Source organism: Nematostella vectensis, chromosome 6 (assembly GCF_932526225.1).
Source record: "Nematostella vectensis chromosome 6, jaNemVect1.1, whole genome shotgun sequence".
In the NCBI taxonomy this organism is placed as follows: Eukaryota; Metazoa; Cnidaria; class Anthozoa; order Actiniaria; family Edwardsiidae; genus Nematostella; species Nematostella vectensis.
Window position 1 is genome coordinate 18,069,530 of NC_064039.1, and position 18,043 is coordinate 18,087,572.

At 42.7% G+C, this 18,043-nt stretch overlaps 4 protein-coding genes across 4 annotated transcripts; all 4 read right to left on the reverse strand.

The window, feature by feature from the left end:
* Positions 1 to 3,382: 3,382 nt before the first annotated feature.
* On the reverse strand, positions 3,383 to 4,259 carry LOC125567969. The gene is made up of 2 exons (XM_048729118.1): positions 4,131 to 4,259; positions 3,383 to 3,929 (listed from the first exon to the last, which is right to left on the reverse strand). Exons 1-2 carry the CDS (start codon positions 4,217 to 4,219, stop codon positions 3,449 to 3,451), a joined length of 570 nt encoding a protein of 189 aa, XP_048585075.1. The 5' UTR covers positions 4,220 to 4,259; the 3' UTR covers positions 3,383 to 3,448.
* A 1,437-nt stretch (positions 4,260 to 5,696) lies between these two features.
* Positions 5,697 to 7,393, reverse strand: LOC125568058. The gene is made up of 5 exons (XM_048729369.1): positions 7,081 to 7,393; positions 6,856 to 6,956; positions 6,623 to 6,653; positions 6,015 to 6,198; positions 5,697 to 5,745 (listed from the first exon to the last, which is right to left on the reverse strand). The coding sequence occupies exons 1-5, from the start codon at positions 7,391 to 7,393 to the stop codon at positions 5,697 to 5,699; spliced, it is 678 nt and encodes a 225-aa protein (XP_048585326.1).
* A 3,224-nt stretch (positions 7,394 to 10,617) lies between these two features.
* Positions 10,618 to 11,489, reverse strand: LOC125567985. The gene is made up of 2 exons (XM_048729156.1): positions 11,361 to 11,489; positions 10,618 to 11,159 (listed from the first exon to the last, which is right to left on the reverse strand). The coding sequence occupies exons 1-2, from the start codon at positions 11,447 to 11,449 to the stop codon at positions 10,679 to 10,681; spliced, it is 570 nt and encodes a 189-aa protein (XP_048585113.1). The 5' UTR covers positions 11,450 to 11,489; the 3' UTR covers positions 10,618 to 10,678.
* A 2,940-nt stretch (positions 11,490 to 14,429) lies between these two features.
* LOC125568059 lies at positions 14,430 to 17,745 on the reverse strand. Its single transcript, XM_048729370.1, has 5 exons — positions 17,401 to 17,745; positions 17,051 to 17,155; positions 16,420 to 16,553; positions 15,825 to 16,218; positions 14,430 to 14,645 (listed from the first exon to the last, which is right to left on the reverse strand). The coding sequence occupies exons 1-5, from the start codon at positions 17,461 to 17,463 to the stop codon at positions 14,430 to 14,432; spliced, it is 912 nt and encodes a 303-aa protein (XP_048585327.1). The 5' UTR covers positions 17,464 to 17,745.
* Between the last annotated feature and the right edge of the window lie 298 nt (positions 17,746 to 18,043).

An 18,043-nucleotide genomic window follows, 5' to 3' on the forward strand; every position in this document is an offset into this window, starting at 1 on the left:
CCTGTCCGTCTGCAACGAGAAATGTTTAGCTCAGTTTTACGTTCGCTCGCGTCGTGTCGGTTCCAAAAATTCAAAACATGCCGCCGCCATTTTTTAAAGGAAGAATTGGGAGGGAGGCCTGGGTACTAGTACCGAGTCTCTTCGCGACGCGCTGAAACCACTTCGACGCGACGCGCAAATTATTGATTAAGCATATTTTCGACGGACTTACCTTTAAATAATCCAGATACCTTTCGAGTAACCGTGTTCTTAAAAATAGATCTGGGCTGATGTCTTTGTAATGAAGCGTGTCTCTACAGAACCCGAGATAACCTAGAGGGGGAGGGAATATAAGTCGTCACAAGTTGTTGTCATGGTAACAGCTAGCAGCAAGGTGCGAAATCTGACTCTAAAAGAACGCTTACGCATGAAACTCACGAGACAAAATAAAACTTACATAGAATTCTCTCATTTGCCTTCGTCCAGGTCGAGGGAGAAATGGGCGACCCTTTTCTTTCCAAATTAATGTCTTTGGTGAAAAAAACCTTAACATCTCTTAAAAGCTTAGCCATCTCCGTTGTGAGTTCAGCGATCGGTATGGCATATTTTCGCGAAGAACGTTCATCCGGATGCACTTTTTTTTTTTGCTGTGTCGTCTGTTGAGGCCTGCGGGTCAGTAGCGGTGCTTTCATCGGCGGGCACGTGATTCTCCGTTTCTTCACTGTCATCTGTAATACTGTCATACTGGACCAAGCCCGCGGCCTGCGCCATCGTGTGCACTAAGACGGCTCGCGAACAAGTGTGACTTGACGCTGACGCGCGCGTCCTTGACAATAGATAATGCATATTCCCATGAATATGATAGATATGATCAGATATGATTGTTGCGTCGTGTTGGGTTCCCTGTTGATTTCTCGTCATTGGGCAATCACACTGTATAAGGTAAGGGTTTGGTGCTGTTCACCGCGATGTATGGTTCAAAACACTAGGCGAACGCGGCATAGAGATAGCCAAGGAGATGGTAATTTATATTTAGTCCGATGCCCTGAAACAAAATTGTTCTTACTGTGGGAGCTGTTCGGTATGCCTGTGGTGGTGACGTCATCACTTCAATGAAGCAATAATCAGAGACCCTAGCGTGAAGGTTAGATCGAGACGATTTTGCGGTAGTGCACACGTGAAGCCGACTTTGATTTCACCTTGACAACGCGTCGTTTTTAGCGTGGCCTGTAAGGTGTCTTCCTAGATGCCTTACGGTCTTATTGTTCTCACTGTGGGGGAGGGGGGTTGCCTGTGGTGGTGACGTCATCACCTCAATGAAGCAATAATCAGAGATCCTAGCGTGAAGGTTAGATCGAGACGATTTTGCGGTAGTTCACACGTGAAGCCGACTTTGATTTCACCTTGACAACGCGTTGTTTTTAGCGTGGCCTGTAAGGTGTCTTCCGAGATGCCTTACGGTCTTATTGTTCTCACTGTGGGGGGGGGTTGCCTGTGGTGGTGACGTCATCACTTCAATGAAGCAATAATCAGAGATCCTAGCGTGAAGGTTAGATCGAGACGATTTTGCGGTAGTGAACACGTGAAGCCGACTTTGATTTCACCTTGACAACGCGTCGGTTTTAGCGTGGCCTGTAAGGTGTCTTCCGAGATGCCTTACGGTCTTATTGTTCTCACTGTGGGGGGGGGAGGTTGCCTGTGGTGGTGACGTCATCACTTCAATGAAGCAATAATCAGAGATCCTAGCGTGAAGGTTAGATCGAGACGATTTTGCGGTAGTGCACACGTGAAGCCGACTTTGATTTCACCTTGACAACGCGTCGTTTTTAGCGTGGTCTGTAAGGTGTCTTCCCAGATGCCTTACGGTCTTATTGTTCTCACTGTGGGGGGGGGTTGCCTGTGGTGGTGACGTCATCACTTCAATGAAGCAATAATCAGAGATCATAGCGTGAAGGTTAGATCGAGACGATTTTGCGGTAGTGCACACGTGAAGCCGACTTTGATTTCACCTTGACAACGCGTCGTTTTTAACGTGGCCTGTAAGGTGTCTTCCGAGATGCCTTACGGTCTTATTGTTTTCACTGTGGGGGAGGGGGGTTACCTGTGGTGGTGACGTCATCACTTCAATGAAGCAATAATCAGAGATCCTAGCGTGAAGGTTAGATCGAGACGATTTTGCGGTAGTGCACACGTGAAGCCGACTTTGATTTTACCTTGACAACGCGTCGTTTTTAGCGTGGCCTGTAAGGTGTCTCCCGAGATGCCTTACGGTCTTATTGTTCTCACTGTGGGGGAGGGGGGTTACCTGTGGTGGTGACGTCATCACCTCAATGAAGCAATAATCAGAGATCCTAGCGTGAAGGGAGAAGGTTAGATCGAGACTGGTCGGGGGGTAGGTATAAGTCTGGCTTATACACGGGTAAATCCGTTTTTGCTTATATCTCCCAAACAGAAATAGCTATCATCACCAGACTTGGCAGCTACAACATTGACATGGGTCCGCAGATTATTTTCGAGTATGTTGCCATGGCAACCAATTTATGGAGGTTTGGGTGCGGCCCTATTGTTTTTTTTCAGATGATACAATCACTGTATTTTTGCTCCACCTTTGTAAAGGATAGTCTCTAGATTCAAAGAATGGCCTATCAATACTCTGATATTCGAGCTTCTTGACAAACATGTTTATTCTTCTGAGAGATTATTTGTACATGTAATAATAATAATAATAATAATAATAATAATAATAATAATAATAATAATAATAATAATAATAATAATAATAATAATAATAATAATAATAATAATAATAATAATAATAATAATAATAATAATAATAATAATAATAATAATAATAATAATAATAATAATAATAATAATAATAATAAGGTAAGGATTATCACTTTTCCTTCCAGGTAACCAAACAGAATGCATCCTCATCAAATCACTATCCACAGTCCTTCACAGTATGTTATCAGTTGTTCCCTAAGACCGCCCTGTGTATTTTTTTCAATGATGTGGTCAATTTGTAGAGGCCGGGAGAGTTTTTAATCTCTTTTCACTTGGACGGGAACTAAGGCATCTAAGCTTTCTATCCAGCTGGCTTCATCGTAGTGAAAAGCGTACAGGCCTTTTTCCGCAGTGGCCTTGAACCACACTGTATTTTTTTGCTCCACCATTGTAATGGATAGTCTCTAGATTCAAAGAATGGCCTATCACTACAATAATAATGATAATGATAATGATAATGATAATGATAATGATAATGATAATGATAATGATAATGATAATGATAATGATAATGATAATGATAATGATAATGATAATGATAATGATAATGATAATGATAATGATAATAATAATAAAAATAATAATAATAATAATAAGGTAAGGATTATCACTTTTCCTTCCAGGTAACCAAACAGAATGCATCCTCATCAAATCACTATCCACAGTCCTTCACAGTATGTTATCAGTTGTTCCCTAAGACCGCCCTGTGTATTTTTTTCAATGATGTGGTCAATTTGTAGAGGCCGGGAGAGTTTTTAATCTCTTTCACTTGGACGGGAACTAAGGCATCTAAGCTTTCTATCCAGCTGGCTTCATCGTAGTGAAAAGCGTACAGGCCTTTTTCCGCAGTGGCCTTGAACCACAGTAGCGAAGCCTTTCTACCGGGCATGAGGTTCTGAATTCTAGCTAGCAGAATGTTCGGATTTGCCAGAGTGCTGCCTTCTACTGTGAGAGCAACCCAGCTACCTTTATCAAGCCCTGCATTTCTGTCGGACGGCTGAGCTGATAGTGACTCGATTGTATTTTCTGCTAATTCTGAAGCAAGGCTGACAGCCAAACTCTTCTTTTCGCTGCAATTTCTACGGTCATAGGTGAGTTGAGCTTGCTTCCTTGTGTGTCTCAAGGCCGACGCCAAACTGTCTTTCATTGCGTCGGTGCACTGGCTGATAAAACAAAAGAAAGAAAGTCCTGGTTGTGAATTTTGCTTGCGGTGTGTAATTACTAATAGTTCTAAGTTATCATTACAGAATCGTTTTATTCGTGAAGAAAATGGCTGATAAACACAGCATGGTGCCGTCCAGAGTCTTGTGGGGGAGTGAGTGATAATAGTCTGCAATTTCATCTACTTAGCATGGAATTCTCACCTGTCCCCATAACAATAAGTCACGAAGGAGCTTCTCAGAAGGTGCAAGTTGACACTCACTCCTGTTAGGTGGTAAAAGACAGACTTCATGTGGGTTGAGAATGCTGGACCACTAAAGGGTTTTCCTTTATCTGTCTAAAAACAAAAAGAAGTAAAGAATCACTCATCAATTCAATATCAATTCAAATGCAATGTTTTTTCCATGTAACCCCCCCCTCCCCCCCTCCCCCCAAATTAGGGGGTTATAAAATGACCCCACAAAGGGATAGTAGTTGTTTTAAATGCTTTCATAGTCACCCTATGTAGGATTGTTAGATGTTCAAAATATTAATTCACCACCAAAACTAACCCTTCCTAGGATTGTAATGAGAGTATAACCTTTCCTGGGATGAGTGATGATGTACAAAATGTCTTGTTGGAGTGAGACAATTGGTTGAGATAACTTTTCAAAGATGACTATTTCGCTGGATTACTTTAGAAAGATAATTTGCAACCTTATAAGAATTAGGGTTAGGGTTAGGGTTAGGGTTAGGGTTAGGGTTAGGGTTAGGGTTAGGGTCCCACGTTCTATACAACAATCACTAGTTCCAAGAAGATCAGTGAGCCCTTTGAAGAAATATAATTGGAAACTGAAGTCATAACTTACCAGGAGAAGAAAATTGTTGGTTGTGCCATCGTCAGCGGCGTCGAGAAGAATATCTCTGTATTTGTCCAGATATTCCCTTATGATGACGTTCAATCTGTGATCTTCCTGAAAGTGAAAAAAAAAAGAGAGTCAGCTAATATGATCACGTCACGGAGTCTACACAGAGTATTTAAGTAGAAAATATGTGAAAACAGTAGTAGCACACATAAAATTCCATTTGTGATAAGAAGAAGATTAAATGATTACTTTATTATAGTTTAAACAAATAATCGTGTTTTCCCATATGCTGTTGTCACGCAATCTACAAGCACATGTCAAAATAAAGGATAAATCACAAATGAAAGACTTACTGGCAAATTTGTAACATCAACCCCATGAGAGCCACATGTTTTGTAATCCTCGAATCTGAACATGAGGGTGCCATCTGAATTCAAGACTAATGAATTCAGTCCCTGGACGTGTTCTCTGTCACCGGACGGGGCAATTCGCAGTGTCCGGATCTCTTGTCCTCTGGAAGGAGGTATCAATACGAAAAGCGCGATCGACAGCAGATTCCTGCTCTCCCTAGCCTTGGCACTCTAGACAAATCAAAGCAAACTTTTTTTTAGCAAAATTGTGAGTCGAGTTCCGCTACCGCCGACCCAAGACGGTATGCCTAGGCCTTTCCAACAATGCAGTGCAATGCCCACAAATTACAGCTTTCACACATCAGGACTGCTGGTTGAAATCGTTACCTGTGAGCGTGCCATGTCAAATCTTTCTGTCTGCATGTCCACACAATGAATCACCTCATCCCTGCAATGAATCACATGAAACCATTAGTAACCAGTTTCAAGTTCCCTGGGTTCTGTGAGAGATAGCTAGCCGTGATACGGGGAGCTGTTGCCTACTCTTATGAATAGCACACAGTCATCCCCCCCTTTAAATTCTAAGTGAAGTGTTAGGAGACACGCACTGAATCACCTCATCCCTGCAATGAATCACATGAAACCGTGAGTAACCAGTTTCAAGTTCTCTGGGTTCTGAGAGAGGTAACTGTTCCCTACTTCTACGAATAGCACACAGGTATCCCCTCCCTATAAATTGTAAGTGAAGTGTCAGGAGACTGTTAAAGAGTGGAAATGCAGGCGAAACAAGTTCTATCCTCTTTCAACCCCAACCTCCAGTCCAGAACTGAACCCAGAGCCGGATTCGAACTAGTTATTCGAACTACTTATTGGATTTATCATTGCAGCATACCATGGCAACCACTTATTTGCATTGACAAGGTCCTCTTGCGTGGGCTGCGCAGCGCGGGCATGCCTCTGAAACGCATTGCAGGCACCCCTCAGCTGCGAAACGACTTTGACATCCCTGTAGAGGGTGACGGCGTGTTCTCGGTTCAAGAATTTTGCTGGGTAGATCAAGGAGGCAGCGTGATTGGCTGAAGTAAAGAATGATATAATAATGGCGTATGTTGTAACATGTCATTAACACAGTCCAACATCTATTAAGCGAGTGTAAATCCCCGACATTAAATAACAACCGTTACAATATAAACATCAGTAGCAACCATGTTAACCCTGACATGAGCGCTCTTTCCAAATGTTAAACCCGGGACTTTCCACCGAATCACACACCACGACACAAGGGTAAAAACAGATATATTCGGTATCAGTCGTCTTGCATACAACTCTCTTCGAAATCCGTAATTGTCCAGTTACACAATAGCTCGATCAAATATCAGATTACTCTATCCGGCGATACTTACTTAAGCATACTTATTACTACTAAGTTTTGCGAAATGTGAATTTAGCATTCTAGACCGACCGCAGTTGTCAAAAAGCAGATGAATTGAACATGCTCACCTAGGGTAGACGATGCAAGCTTCCTGTCCGTCTGCAACGAGAAATGTTTAGCTCAGTTTTACGTTCGCTCGCGTCGTGTCGGTTCCAAAAATTCAAAACATGCCGCCGCCATTTTTAAAAGGAAGAATTGGGAGGGAGGCCTGGGTACTAGTACCGAGTTTCTTCGCGACGCGCTGAAACCACTTCGACGCGACGCGCAAATTATTGATTAAGCATATTTTCGACGGACTTACCTTTAAATAATCCAGATACCTTTCGAGTAACCGTGTTCTTAAAAATAGATCTGGGCTGATGTCTTTGTAATGAAGCGTGTCTCTACAGAACCCAAGATAACCTAGGGGGGGAGGGAATATAAGTCGTCACAAGTTGTTGTCATGGTAACAGCTAGCAGCAAGGTGCGAAATCTGACTCTAAAAGAACGCTTACGCATGAAACTCACGAGACAAAATAAAACTTACATAGAATTCTCTCATTTGCCTTCGTCCAGGTCGAGGGAGAAATGGGCGACCCTTTTCTTTCCAAATTAATGTCTTTGGTGAAAAAAACCTTAACATCTCTTAAAAGCTTAGCCATCTCCGTTGTGAGTTCAGCGATCGGTATGGCATATTTTCGCGAAGAACGTTCATCCGGATGCACTTTTTTTTTTGCTGTGTCGTCTGTTGAGGCCTGCGGGTCAGTAGCGGTGCTTTCATCGGCGGGCACGTGATTCTGCGTTTCTTCACTGTCATCTGTAATACTGTCATACTGGACCAAGCCCGCGGCCTGCGCCATCGTGTGCACTAAGACGGCTCGCGAACGGCTCGCGAACAAGTGTGACTTGACGCTGACGCGCGCGTCCTTGACAATAGATAATGCATATTCTCATGAATATGATAGATATGATCAGATATGATTGTTGCGTCGTGTTGGGTTCCCTGTTGATTTCTCGTCATTGGGCAATCACACTGTATAAGGTAAGGGTTTGGTGCTGTTGACCGCGATGTATGGTTCAAAACACTAGGCGAACGCGGCATAGAGATAGCCAAGGAGATGGTAATTTATATTTAGTCCGATGCCCTGAAACAAAATTGTTCTTACTGTGGGAGCTGTTCGGTATGCCTGTGGTGGTGACGTCATCACTTCAATAAAGCAATAATCAGAGACCCTAGCGTGAAGGTTAGATCGAGACAATTTTGCGGTAGTGCACACGTGAAGCCGACTTTGATTTCACCTTGACAACGCGTCGTTTTTAGCGTGGCCTGTAAGGTGTCTTCCGAGATGCCTTACGGTCTTATTGTTCTCACTGTGGGGGGGGGGGGGGGGGAGGTTGCCTGTGGTGGTGACGTCATCACTTCAATGAAGCAATAATCAGAGATCCTAGCGTGAAGGCTAGATCGAGACGATTTTGCGGTAGTGCACACGTGAAGCCGACTTTGATTTCACCTTGACAACGCGTCGTTTTTAGCGTGGCCTGTAAGGTGTCTTCCGAGATGCCTTACGGTCTTATTGTTCTCACTGTGGGGGAGGGGGTTGCCTGTGGTGGTGACGTCATCACCTCAATGAAGCAATAATCAGAGATCCTAGCGTGAAGGTTAGATCGAGACGATTTTGCGGTAGTGCACACGTGAAGCCGACTTTGATTTCACCTTGACAACGCGTCGTTTTTAGCGTGGCCTGTAAGGTGTCTTCCGAGATGCCTTACGGTCTTATTGTTCTCACTGTGGGGGGGGGGGGAGGTTGCCTGTGGTGGTGACGTCATCACTTCAATGAAGCAATAATCAGAGATCCTAGCGTGAAGGCTAGATCGAGACGATTTTGCGGTAGTGCACACGTGAAGCCGACTTTGATTTCACCTTGACAACGCGTCGTTTTTAGCGTGGCCTGTAAGGTGTCTTCCGAGATGCTTTACGGTCTTATTGTTCTCACTGTGGGGGAGGGGGGTTGCCTGTGGTGGTGACGTCATCACTTCAATGAAGCAATAATCAGAGATCCTAGCGTGAAGGTTAGATCGAGACGATTTTGCGGTAGTGCACACGTGAAGCCGACTTTGATTTCACCTTGACAACGCGTCGTTTTTAGCGTGGCCTGTAAGGTGTCTTCCGAGATGCCTTACGGTCTTATTGTTCTCACTGTGGGGGAGGGGGGTTGCCTGTGGTGGTGACGTCATCACTTCAATGAAGCAATAATCAGAGATCCTAGCGTGAAGGTTAGATCGAGACGATTTTGCGGTAGTGCACACGTGAAGCCGACTTTGATTTTACCTTGACAACGCGTCGTTTTTAGCGTGGCCTGTAAGGTGTCTCCCGAGATGCCTTACGGTCTTATTGTTCTCACTGTGGGGGAGGGGGGTTGCCTGTGGTGGTGACGTCATCACTTCAATGAAGCAATAATCAGAGATCCTAGCGTGAAGGTTAGATCGAGACGATTTTGCGGTAGTGCACACGTGAAGCCGACTTTGATTTCACCTTGACAACGCGTCGTTTTTAGCGTGGCCTGTAAGGTGTCTTCCGAGATGCCTTACGGTCTTATTGTTTTCACTGTGGGGGAGGGGGGTTGCCTGTGGTGGTGACGTCATCACTTCAATGAAGCAATAATCAGAGATCATAGCGTGAAGGTTAGATCGAGACGATTTTGCGGTAGTGCACACGTGAAGCCGACTTTGATTTCACCTTGACAACGCGTCGTTTTTAACGTGGCCTGTAAGGTGTCTTCCGAGATGCCTTACGGTCTTATTGTTTTCACTGTGGGGGAGGGGGGTTACCTGTGGTGGTGACGTCATCACTTCAATGAAGCAATAATCAGAGATCCTAGCGTGAAGGTTAGATCGAGACGATTTTGCGGTAGTGCACACGTGAAGCCGACTTTGATTTTACCTTGACAACGCGTCGTTTTTAGCGTGGCCTGTAAGGTGTCTCCCGAGATGCCTTACGGTCTTATTGTTCTCACTGTGGGGGAGGGGGGTTACCTGTGGTGGTGACGTCATCACCTCAATGAAGCAATAATCAGAGATCCTAGCGTGAAGGGAGAAGGTTAGATCGAGACTGGTCGGGGGGTAGGTATAAGTCTGGCTTATACACGGGTAAATCCGTTTTTGCTTATATCTCCCAAACAGAAATAGCTATCATCACCAGACTTGGCAGCTACAACATTGACATGGGTCCGCAGATTATTTTCGAGTATGTTGCCATGGCAACCAATTTATGGAGGTTTGGGTGGGGCCCTATTGTTTTTTTCAGATGATACAATCACTGTATTTTTGCTCCACCTTTGTAATGGATAGTCTCTAGATTCAAAGAATGGCCTATCAATACTCTGATATTCGAGCTTCTTGACAAACATGTTTATTCTTCTGAGAGATTATTTGTACATGTAATAATAATAATAATAATAATAATAATAATAATAATAATAATAATAATAATAATAATAATAATAATAATAATAATAATAATAATAATAATAATAATAATAATAATAATAATAATAATAACAATAATAATAATAAAAATAATAATAATAATAATAATAATAATAATAATAATAATAATAATAATAATAATAATAATAATAATAAGGTAAGGATTATCACTTTTCCTTCCAGGTAACCAAACAGAATGCATCCTCATCAAATCACTATCCACAGTCCTTCACAGTATGTTATCAGTTGTTCCCTAAGACCGCCCTGTGTATTTTTTTCAATGATGTGGTCAATTTGTAGAGGCCGGGAGAGTTTTTAATCTCTTTTCACTTGGACGGGAACTAAGGCATCTAAGCTTTCTATCCAGCTGGCTTCATCGTAGTGAAAAGCGTACAGGCCTTTTTCCGCAGTGGCCTTGAACCACACTGTATTTTTTTGCTCCACCATTGTAATGGATAGTCTCTAGATTCAAAGAATGGCCTATCACTACAATAATAATAATAATGATAATGATAATGATAATGATAATGATAATGATAATGATAATGATAATAATAATAATAATAATAATAAGGTAAGGATTATCACTTTTCCTTCCAGGTAACCAAACAGAATGCATCCTCATCAAATCACTATCCACAGTCCTTCACAGTATGTTATCAGTTGTTCCCTAAGACCGCCCTGTGTATTTGTTTCAATGATGTGGTCAATTTGTAGAGGCCGGGAGAGTTTTTAATCTCATTCACTTGGACGGGAACTAAGGCATCTAAGCTTTCTATCCAGCTGGCTTCATCGTAGTGAAAAGCGTACAGGCCTTTTTCCGCAGTGGCCTTGAACCACAGTAGCGAAGCCTTTCTACCGGGCATGAGGTTCTGAATTCTAGCTAGCAGAATGTTCGGATTTGCCAGAGTGCTGCCTTCTACTGTGAGAGCAACCCAGCTACCTTTATCAAGCCCTGCATTTCTGTCGGACGGCTGAGCTGATAGTGACTCGATTGTATTTTCTGCTAATTCTGAAGCAAGGCTGACAGCCAAACTCTTCTTTTCGCTGGAATTTCTACGGTCATAGGTGAGTTGAGCTTGCTTCCTTGTGTGTCTCAAGGCCGACGCCAAACTGTCTTTCATTGCGTCGGTGCACTGGCTGATAAAACAAAAGAAAGAAAGTCCTGGTTGTGAATTTTGCTTGCGGTGTGTAATTACTAATAGTTCTAAGTTATCATTACAGAATCGTTTTATTCGTGAAGAAAATGGCTGATAAACACAGCATGGTGCCGTCCAGAGTCTTGTGGGGGAGTGAGTGATAATAGTCTGCAATTTCATCTACTTAGCATGGAATTCTCACCTGTCCCCATAACAATAAGTCACGAAGGAGCTTCTCAGAAGGTGCAAGTTGACACTCACTCCTGTTAGGTGGTAAAAGACAGACTTCATGTGGGTTGAGAATGCTGGACCACTAAAGGGTTTTCCTTTATCTGTCTAAAAACAAAAAAGAAGTAAATAATCACTCATCAATTCAATATCAATTCAAATGCAATGTTTTTTCCATGTAACCCCCCCCCCCTCCCCCCCTCCCCCCAAATTAGGGGGTTATAAAACGACCCCACAAAGGGATAGTAGTTGTTTTAAATGCTTTCATAGTCACCCTATGTAGGATTGTTAGATGTTCAAAATATTAATTCACCACCAAAACTAACCCTTCCTAGGATTGTAATGAGAGTATAACCTTTCCTGGGATGAGTGATGATGTACAAAATGTCTTGTTGGGGTGAGACAATTGGTTGAGATAACTTTTCAAAGATGACTATTTCGCTGGATTACTTTAGAAAGATAATTTGCAACCTTTTAAGAATTAGGGTCCCACGTTCTATACAACAATCACTAGTTCCAAGAAGATCAGTGAGCCCTTTGAAGAAATATAATTGGAAACTGAAGTCATAACTTACCAGGAGAAGAAAATTGTTGGTTGTGCCATCGTCAGCGGCGTCGAGAAGAATATCTCTGTATTTGTCCAGATATTCCCTTATGATGACGTTCAATCTGTGATCTTCCTGAAAGTGAAAAAAAAAAGAGAGTCAGCTAATATGATCACGTCACGGAGTCTACACAGAGTATTTAAGTAGAAAATATGTGAAAACAGTAGTAGCACACATAAAATTCCATTTGTGATAAGAAGAAGATTAAATGGTTACTTTATTATAGTTTAAACAAATAATCGTGTTTTCCCATATGCTGTTGTCACGCAATCTACAAGCACATGTCAAAATAAAGGATAAATCACAAATGAAAGACTTACTGGCAAATTTGTGACATCAACCCCATGAGAGCCACATGTTTTGTAATCCTCGAATCTGAACATGAGGGTGCCATCTGAATTCAAGACTAATGAATTCAGTCCCTGGACGTGTTCTCTGTCACCGGACGGGGCAATTCGCAGTGTCCGGATCTCTTGTCCTCTGGAAGGAGGTATCAATACGAAAAGCGCGATCGACAGCAGATTCCTGCTCCCCCTAGCCTTGGCACTCTAGACAAATCAAAGCAAACTTTTTTTTAGCAAAATTGTGAGTCGAGTTCCGCTACCGCCGACCCAAGACGGTATGCCTAGGCCTTTCCAACAATGCAGTGCAATGCCCACAAATTACAGCTTTCACACATCAGGACTGCTGGTTGAAATCGTTACCTGTGAGCGTGCCATGTCAAATCTTTCTGTCTGCATGTCCACACAATGAATCACCTCATCCCTGCAATGAATCACATGAAACCATTAGTAACCAGTTTCAAGTTCCCTGGGTTCTGTGAGAGATAGCTAGCCGTGATACGGGGAGCTGTTGCCTACTCTTATGAATAGCACACAGTCATCCCCCCCTTTAAATTCTAAGTGAAGTGTTAGGAGACACGCACTGAATCACCTCATCCCTGCAATGAATCACATGAAACCGTGAGTAACCAGTTTCAAGTTCTCTGGGTTCTGAGAGAGGTAACTGTTCCCTACTTCTACGAATAGCACACAGGTATCCCCTCCCTATAAATTGTAAGTGAAGTGTCAGGAGACTGTTAAAGAGTGGAAATGCAGGCGAAACAAGTTCTATCCTCTTTCAACCCCAACCTCCAGTCCAGAACTGAACCCAGAGCCGGATTCGAACTAGTTATTCGAACTACTTATTGGATTTATCATTGCAGCATACCATGGCAACCACTTATTTGCATTGACAAGGTCCTCTTGCGTGGGCTGCGCAGCGCGGGCCTGCCTCTGAAACGCATTGCAGGCACCCCTCAGCTGCGAAACGACTTTGACATCCCTGTAGAGGGTGACGGCGTGTTCTCGGTTCAAGAATTTTGCTGGGTAGATCAAGGAGGCAGCGTGATTGGCTGAAGTAAAGAATGATATAATAATGGCGTATGTTGTAACATGTCATTAACACAGTCCAACATCTATTAAGCGAGTGTAAATCCCCGACATTAAATAACAACCGTTACAATATAAACATCAGTAGCAACCATGTTAACCCTGACATGAGCGCTCTTTCCAAATGTTAAACCCGGGACTTTCCACCGAATCACACACCACGACACAAGGGTAAAAACAGATATATTCGGTATCAGTCGTCTTGCATACAACTCTCTTCGAAATCCGTAATTGTCCAGTTACACAATAGCTCGATCAAATATCAGATTACTCTATCCGGCGATACTTACTTAAGCATACTTATTACTACTAAGTTTTGCGAAATGTGAATTTAGCATTCTAGACCGACCGCAGTTGTCAAAAAGCAGATGAATTGAACATGCTCACCTAGGGTAGACGATGGAAGCTTCCTGTCCGTCTGCAACGAGAAATGTTTAGCTCAGTTTTACGTTCGCTCGCGTCGTGTCGGTTCCAAAAATTCAAAACATGCCGCCGCCATTTTTAAAAGGAAGAATTGGGAGGGAGGCCTGGGTACTAGTACCGAGTTTCTTCGCGACGCGCTGAAACCACTTCGACGCGACGCGCAAATTATTGATTAAGCATATTTTCGACGGACTTACCTTTAAATAATCCAGATACCTTTCGAGTAACCGTGTTCTTAAAAATAGATCTGGGCTGATGTCTTTGTAATGAAGCGTGTCTCTACAGAACCCAAGATAACCTAGGGGGGGAGGGAATATAAGTCGTCACAAGTTGTTGTCATGGTAACAGCTAGCAGCAAGGTGCGAAATCTGACTCTAAAAGAACGCTTACGCATGAAACTCACGAGACAAAATAAAACTTACATAGAATTCTCTCATTTGCCTTCGTCCAGGTCGAGGGAGAAATGGGCGACCCTTTTCTTTCCAAATTAATGTCTTTGGTGAAAAAAACCTTAACATCTCTTAAAAGCTTAGCCATCTCCGTTGTGAGTTCAGCGATCGGTATGGCATATTTTCGCGAAGAACGTTAATCCGGATGCACTTTTTTTTTTGCTGTGTCGTCTGTTGAGGCCTGCGGGTCAGTAGCGGTGCTTTCATCGGCGGGCACGTGATTCTCCGTTTCTTCACTGTCATCTGTAATACTGTCATACTGGACCAAGCCCGCGGCCTGCGCCATCGTGTGCACTAAGACGGCTCGCGAACGGCTCGCGAACAAGTGTGACTTGACGCTGACGCGCGCGTCCTTGACAATAGATAATGCATATTCTCATGAATATGATAGATATGATCAGATATGATTGTTGCGTCGTGTTGGGTTCCCTGTTGATTTCTCGTCATTGGGCAATCACACTGTATAAGGTAAGGGTTTGGTGCTGTTGACCGCGATGTATGGTTCAAAACACTAGGCGAACGCGGCATAGAGATAGCCAAGGAGATGGTAATTTATATTTAGTCCGATGCCCTGAAACAAAATTGTTCTTACTGTGGGAGCTGTTCGGTATGCCTGTGGTGGTGACGTCATCACTTCAATGAAGCAATAATCAGAGACCCTAGCGTGAAGGTTAGATCGGGACGATTTTGCGGTAGTGCACACGTGAAGCCGACTTTGATTTCACCTTGACAAGGCGTCGTTTTTAGCGTGGTCTGTGAAGTGTCTCCCGAGATGCCTTACGGTCTTATTGTTCTCACTGTGGGGGGGGGGGGGGGGGGGTTGCCTGTGTTGGTGACGTCATCACTTCAATGAAGCAATAATCAGAGACCCTAGCGTGAAGGGAGAAGGTTAGATCGAGACTGGTCGGGGGGTAGGTATAAGTCTGGATTATACACGGGTAAATCCGTTTTTGCTAATATCTCCCAAACAGAAATAGCTATCATCACCAGACTTGGCAGCTACAACATTGACATGGGTCCGCAGATTATTTTCGAGTATGTTGCCATGGCAACCAATTTAAGGAGGTTTGGGTGGGGCCCTATTGTTTTTTTCAGATGATACAATCACTGTATTTTTGCTCCACCTTTGTAATGGATAGTCTCTAGATTCAAAGAATGGCCTATCAATACTCTGATATTCGAGCTTCTTGACAAACATGTTTATTCATCTGAGAGATTATTTGTACATGTAATAATAATAATAATAATAATAATAATAATAATAATAATAATAATAATAATAATAACAATAATAATAATAATAATAATAATAATAATAATAATAATAATAATAATAATAATAATAATAATAATAATAAGGTAAGGATTATCACTTGTCCTTCTAGGTAAACAAACAGAATGCATCCTCATCAAATCACTATCCACAGTCCTTCACAGTATGTTATCAGTTGTTCCCTAAGACCGCCCTGTGTATTTGTTTCAATGATGTGGTCAATTTGTAGAGGCCGGGAGAGTTTTTAATCTCATTCACTTGGACGGGAACTAAGGCATCTAAGCTTTCTATCAAGCTGGCTTCATCGTAGTGAAAAGCGTACAGGCCTTTTTCCGCAGTGGCCTTGAACCACAGTAGCGAAGCCTTTCTACCGGGCATGAGGTTCTGAATTCTAGCTAGCAGAATGTTCGGATTTGCCAGAGTGCTGCCTTCTACTGTGAGAGCAACCCAGCTACCTTTATCAAGCCCTGCATTTCTGTCGGACGGCTGAGCTGATAGTGACTCGATTGTATTTTCTGCTAATTCTGAAGCAAGGCTGACAGCCAAACTCTTCTTTTCGCTGGAATTTCTACGGTCATAGGTGAGTTGAGCTTGCTTCCTTGTGTGTCTCAAGGCCGACGCCAAACTGTCTTTCATTGCGTCGGTGCACTGGCTGATAAAACAAAAGAAAGAAAGTCCTGGTTGTGAATTTTGCTTGCGGTGTGTAATTACTAATAGTTCTAAGTTATCATTACAGAATCGTTTTATTCGTGAAGAAAATGGCTGGTAAACACAGCATGGTGCCGTCCAGAGTCTTGTGGGGGAGTGAGTGATAATAGTCTACAATGTCATCTACTTAGCATGGAATTCTCACCTGTCCCCATAACAATAAGTCACGAAGGAGCTTCTCAGAAGGTGCAAGTTGACACTCACTCCTGTTAGGTGGTAAAAGACAGACTTCATGTGGGTTGAGAATGCGGGACCACTAAAGGGTTTTCCTTTATCTGTCTAAAAACAAAAAGAAGTAAAGAATCACTCATCAATTCAATATCAATTCAAATGCAATGTTTTTTTTTCCATGTAACCCCCCCTCCCCCCCTCCCCCCAAATTAGGGGGTTATAAAATGACCCCACAAAGGGATAGTAGTTGTTTTAAATGCTTTCATAGTCACCCTATGTAGGATTGTTAGATGTTCAAAATATTAATTCACCGCCAAAACTAACCCTTCCTAGGATTGTAATGAGAGTATAACCTTTCCTGGGATGAGTGATGATGTACAAAATGTCTTGTTGGGGTGAGACAATTGGTTGAGATAACTTTTCAAAGATGACTATTTCGCTGGATTACTTTAGAAAGATAATTCGCAACTTTATAAGAATTAGGGTTAGGGTTAGGGTTAGGGTTAGGGTTAGGGTCCCATGTTCTATCCAACAATCACTAGTTCCAAGAAGATCAGTGAGCCCTTTGAAGAAATATAATTGGAAACTGAAGAGTCATAACTTACCAGGAGAAGAAAATTGTTGGTTGTGCCATCGTCAGAGGCGTCGAGAAGAATATCTCTGTATTTGTCCAGATATTCCCTTATGATGACGTTCAATCTGTGATCTTCCTGAAAGTGAAAAAAAAAAGAGAGTCAGCTAATATGATCACGTCACGGAGTCTACACAGAGTATTTAAGTAGAAAATATGTGAAAACAGTAGTAGCACACATAAAATTCCATTTGTGATAAGAAGAAGATTAAATGGTTACTTTATTATAGTTTAAACAAATAATCGTGTTTTCCCATATGCTGTTGTCACGCAATCTACAAGCACATGTCAAAATAAAGGATAAATCACAAATGAAAGACTTACTGGCAAATTTGTGACATCAACCCTATGAGAGCCATATGTTTTGTAATCCTCGAATCTGAACATGAGGGTGCCATCTGAATTCAAGACTAATGAATTCAGTCCCTGGACGTGTTCTCTGTCACCGGACGGGGCAATTCGCAGTGTCCGGATCTCTTGTCCTCTGGAAGGAGGTATCAATACGAAAAGCGCGATCGACAGCAGATTCCTGCTCTCCCTAGCCTTGGCACTCTAGACAAATCAAAGCAAACTTTTTTTAGCAAAATTGTGAGTCGAGTTCCGCTACCGCCGACCCAAGACGGTATGCCTAGGCCTTTCCAACAATGCAGTGCAATGCCCACAAATTACAGCTTTCACACATCAGGACTGCTGGTTGAAATCGTTACCTGTGAGCGTGCCATCTCAAATCTTTCTGTCTGCATGTCCACACAATGAATCACCTCATCCCTGCAATGAATCACATGAAACCATTAGTAACCAGTTTCAAGTTCTCTGGGTTCTGTGAGAGATAGCTAGCCGTGATACGGGGAGCTGTTGCCTACTCTTATGAATAGCACACAGTCATCCCCCCCTTTAAATTCTAAGTGAAGTGTTAGGAGACACGCACTGAATCACCTCATCCCTGCAATGAATCACATGAAACCGT

Excerpts from the sequence above, each read along its gene's own strand:
- LOC125568058 (XM_048729369.1), bottom strand. The coding sequence starts at position 7,393 with ATGGCGCAGGCCGCGGGCTTGGTCCAGTATGACAGTATTACAGATGAC. Across the intron at positions 6,957-7,080 it reads GGCAAATGAGAGAATTCTAT|GTTATCTTGGGTTCTGTAGA; the intron begins GTAAGTTTTATT and ends CTCCCCCCCTAG. Across the intron at positions 6,199-6,622 it reads GCTTGCATCGTCTACCCTAG|CCAATCACGCTGCCTCCTTG; the intron begins GTGAGCATGTTC and ends TCTTTACTTCAG.
- LOC125567985 (XM_048729156.1), bottom strand. The coding sequence starts at position 11,449 with ATGAAGTCTGTCTTTTACCACCTAACAGGAGTGAGTGTCAACTTGCAC. Across the intron at positions 11,160-11,360 it reads ACTTATTGTTATGGGGACAG|CCAGTGCACCGACGCAATGA; the intron begins GTGAGAATTCCA and ends TTGTTTTATCAG.
- LOC125568059 (XM_048729370.1), bottom strand. The coding sequence starts at position 17,463 with ATGTTCAGATTCGAGGATTACAAAACATATGGCTCTCATAGGGTTGAT. Across the intron at positions 17,156-17,400 it reads TTGATGTCACAAATTTGCCA|GAAGATCACAGATTGAACGT; the intron begins GTAAGTCTTTCA and ends TTTCACTTTCAG. Across the intron at positions 14,646-15,824 it reads ATGCCTTAGTTCCCGTCCAA|GACGCGCGCGTCAGCGTCAA; the intron begins GTGAATGAGATT and ends TCTATTGTCAAG.
- LOC125567969 (XM_048729118.1), bottom strand. The coding sequence starts at position 4,219 with ATGAAGTCTGTCTTTTACCACCTAACAGGAGTGAGTGTCAACTTGCAC. Across the intron at positions 3,930-4,130 it reads ACTTATTGTTATGGGGACAG|CCAGTGCACCGACGCAATGA; the intron begins GTGAGAATTCCA and ends TTGTTTTATCAG.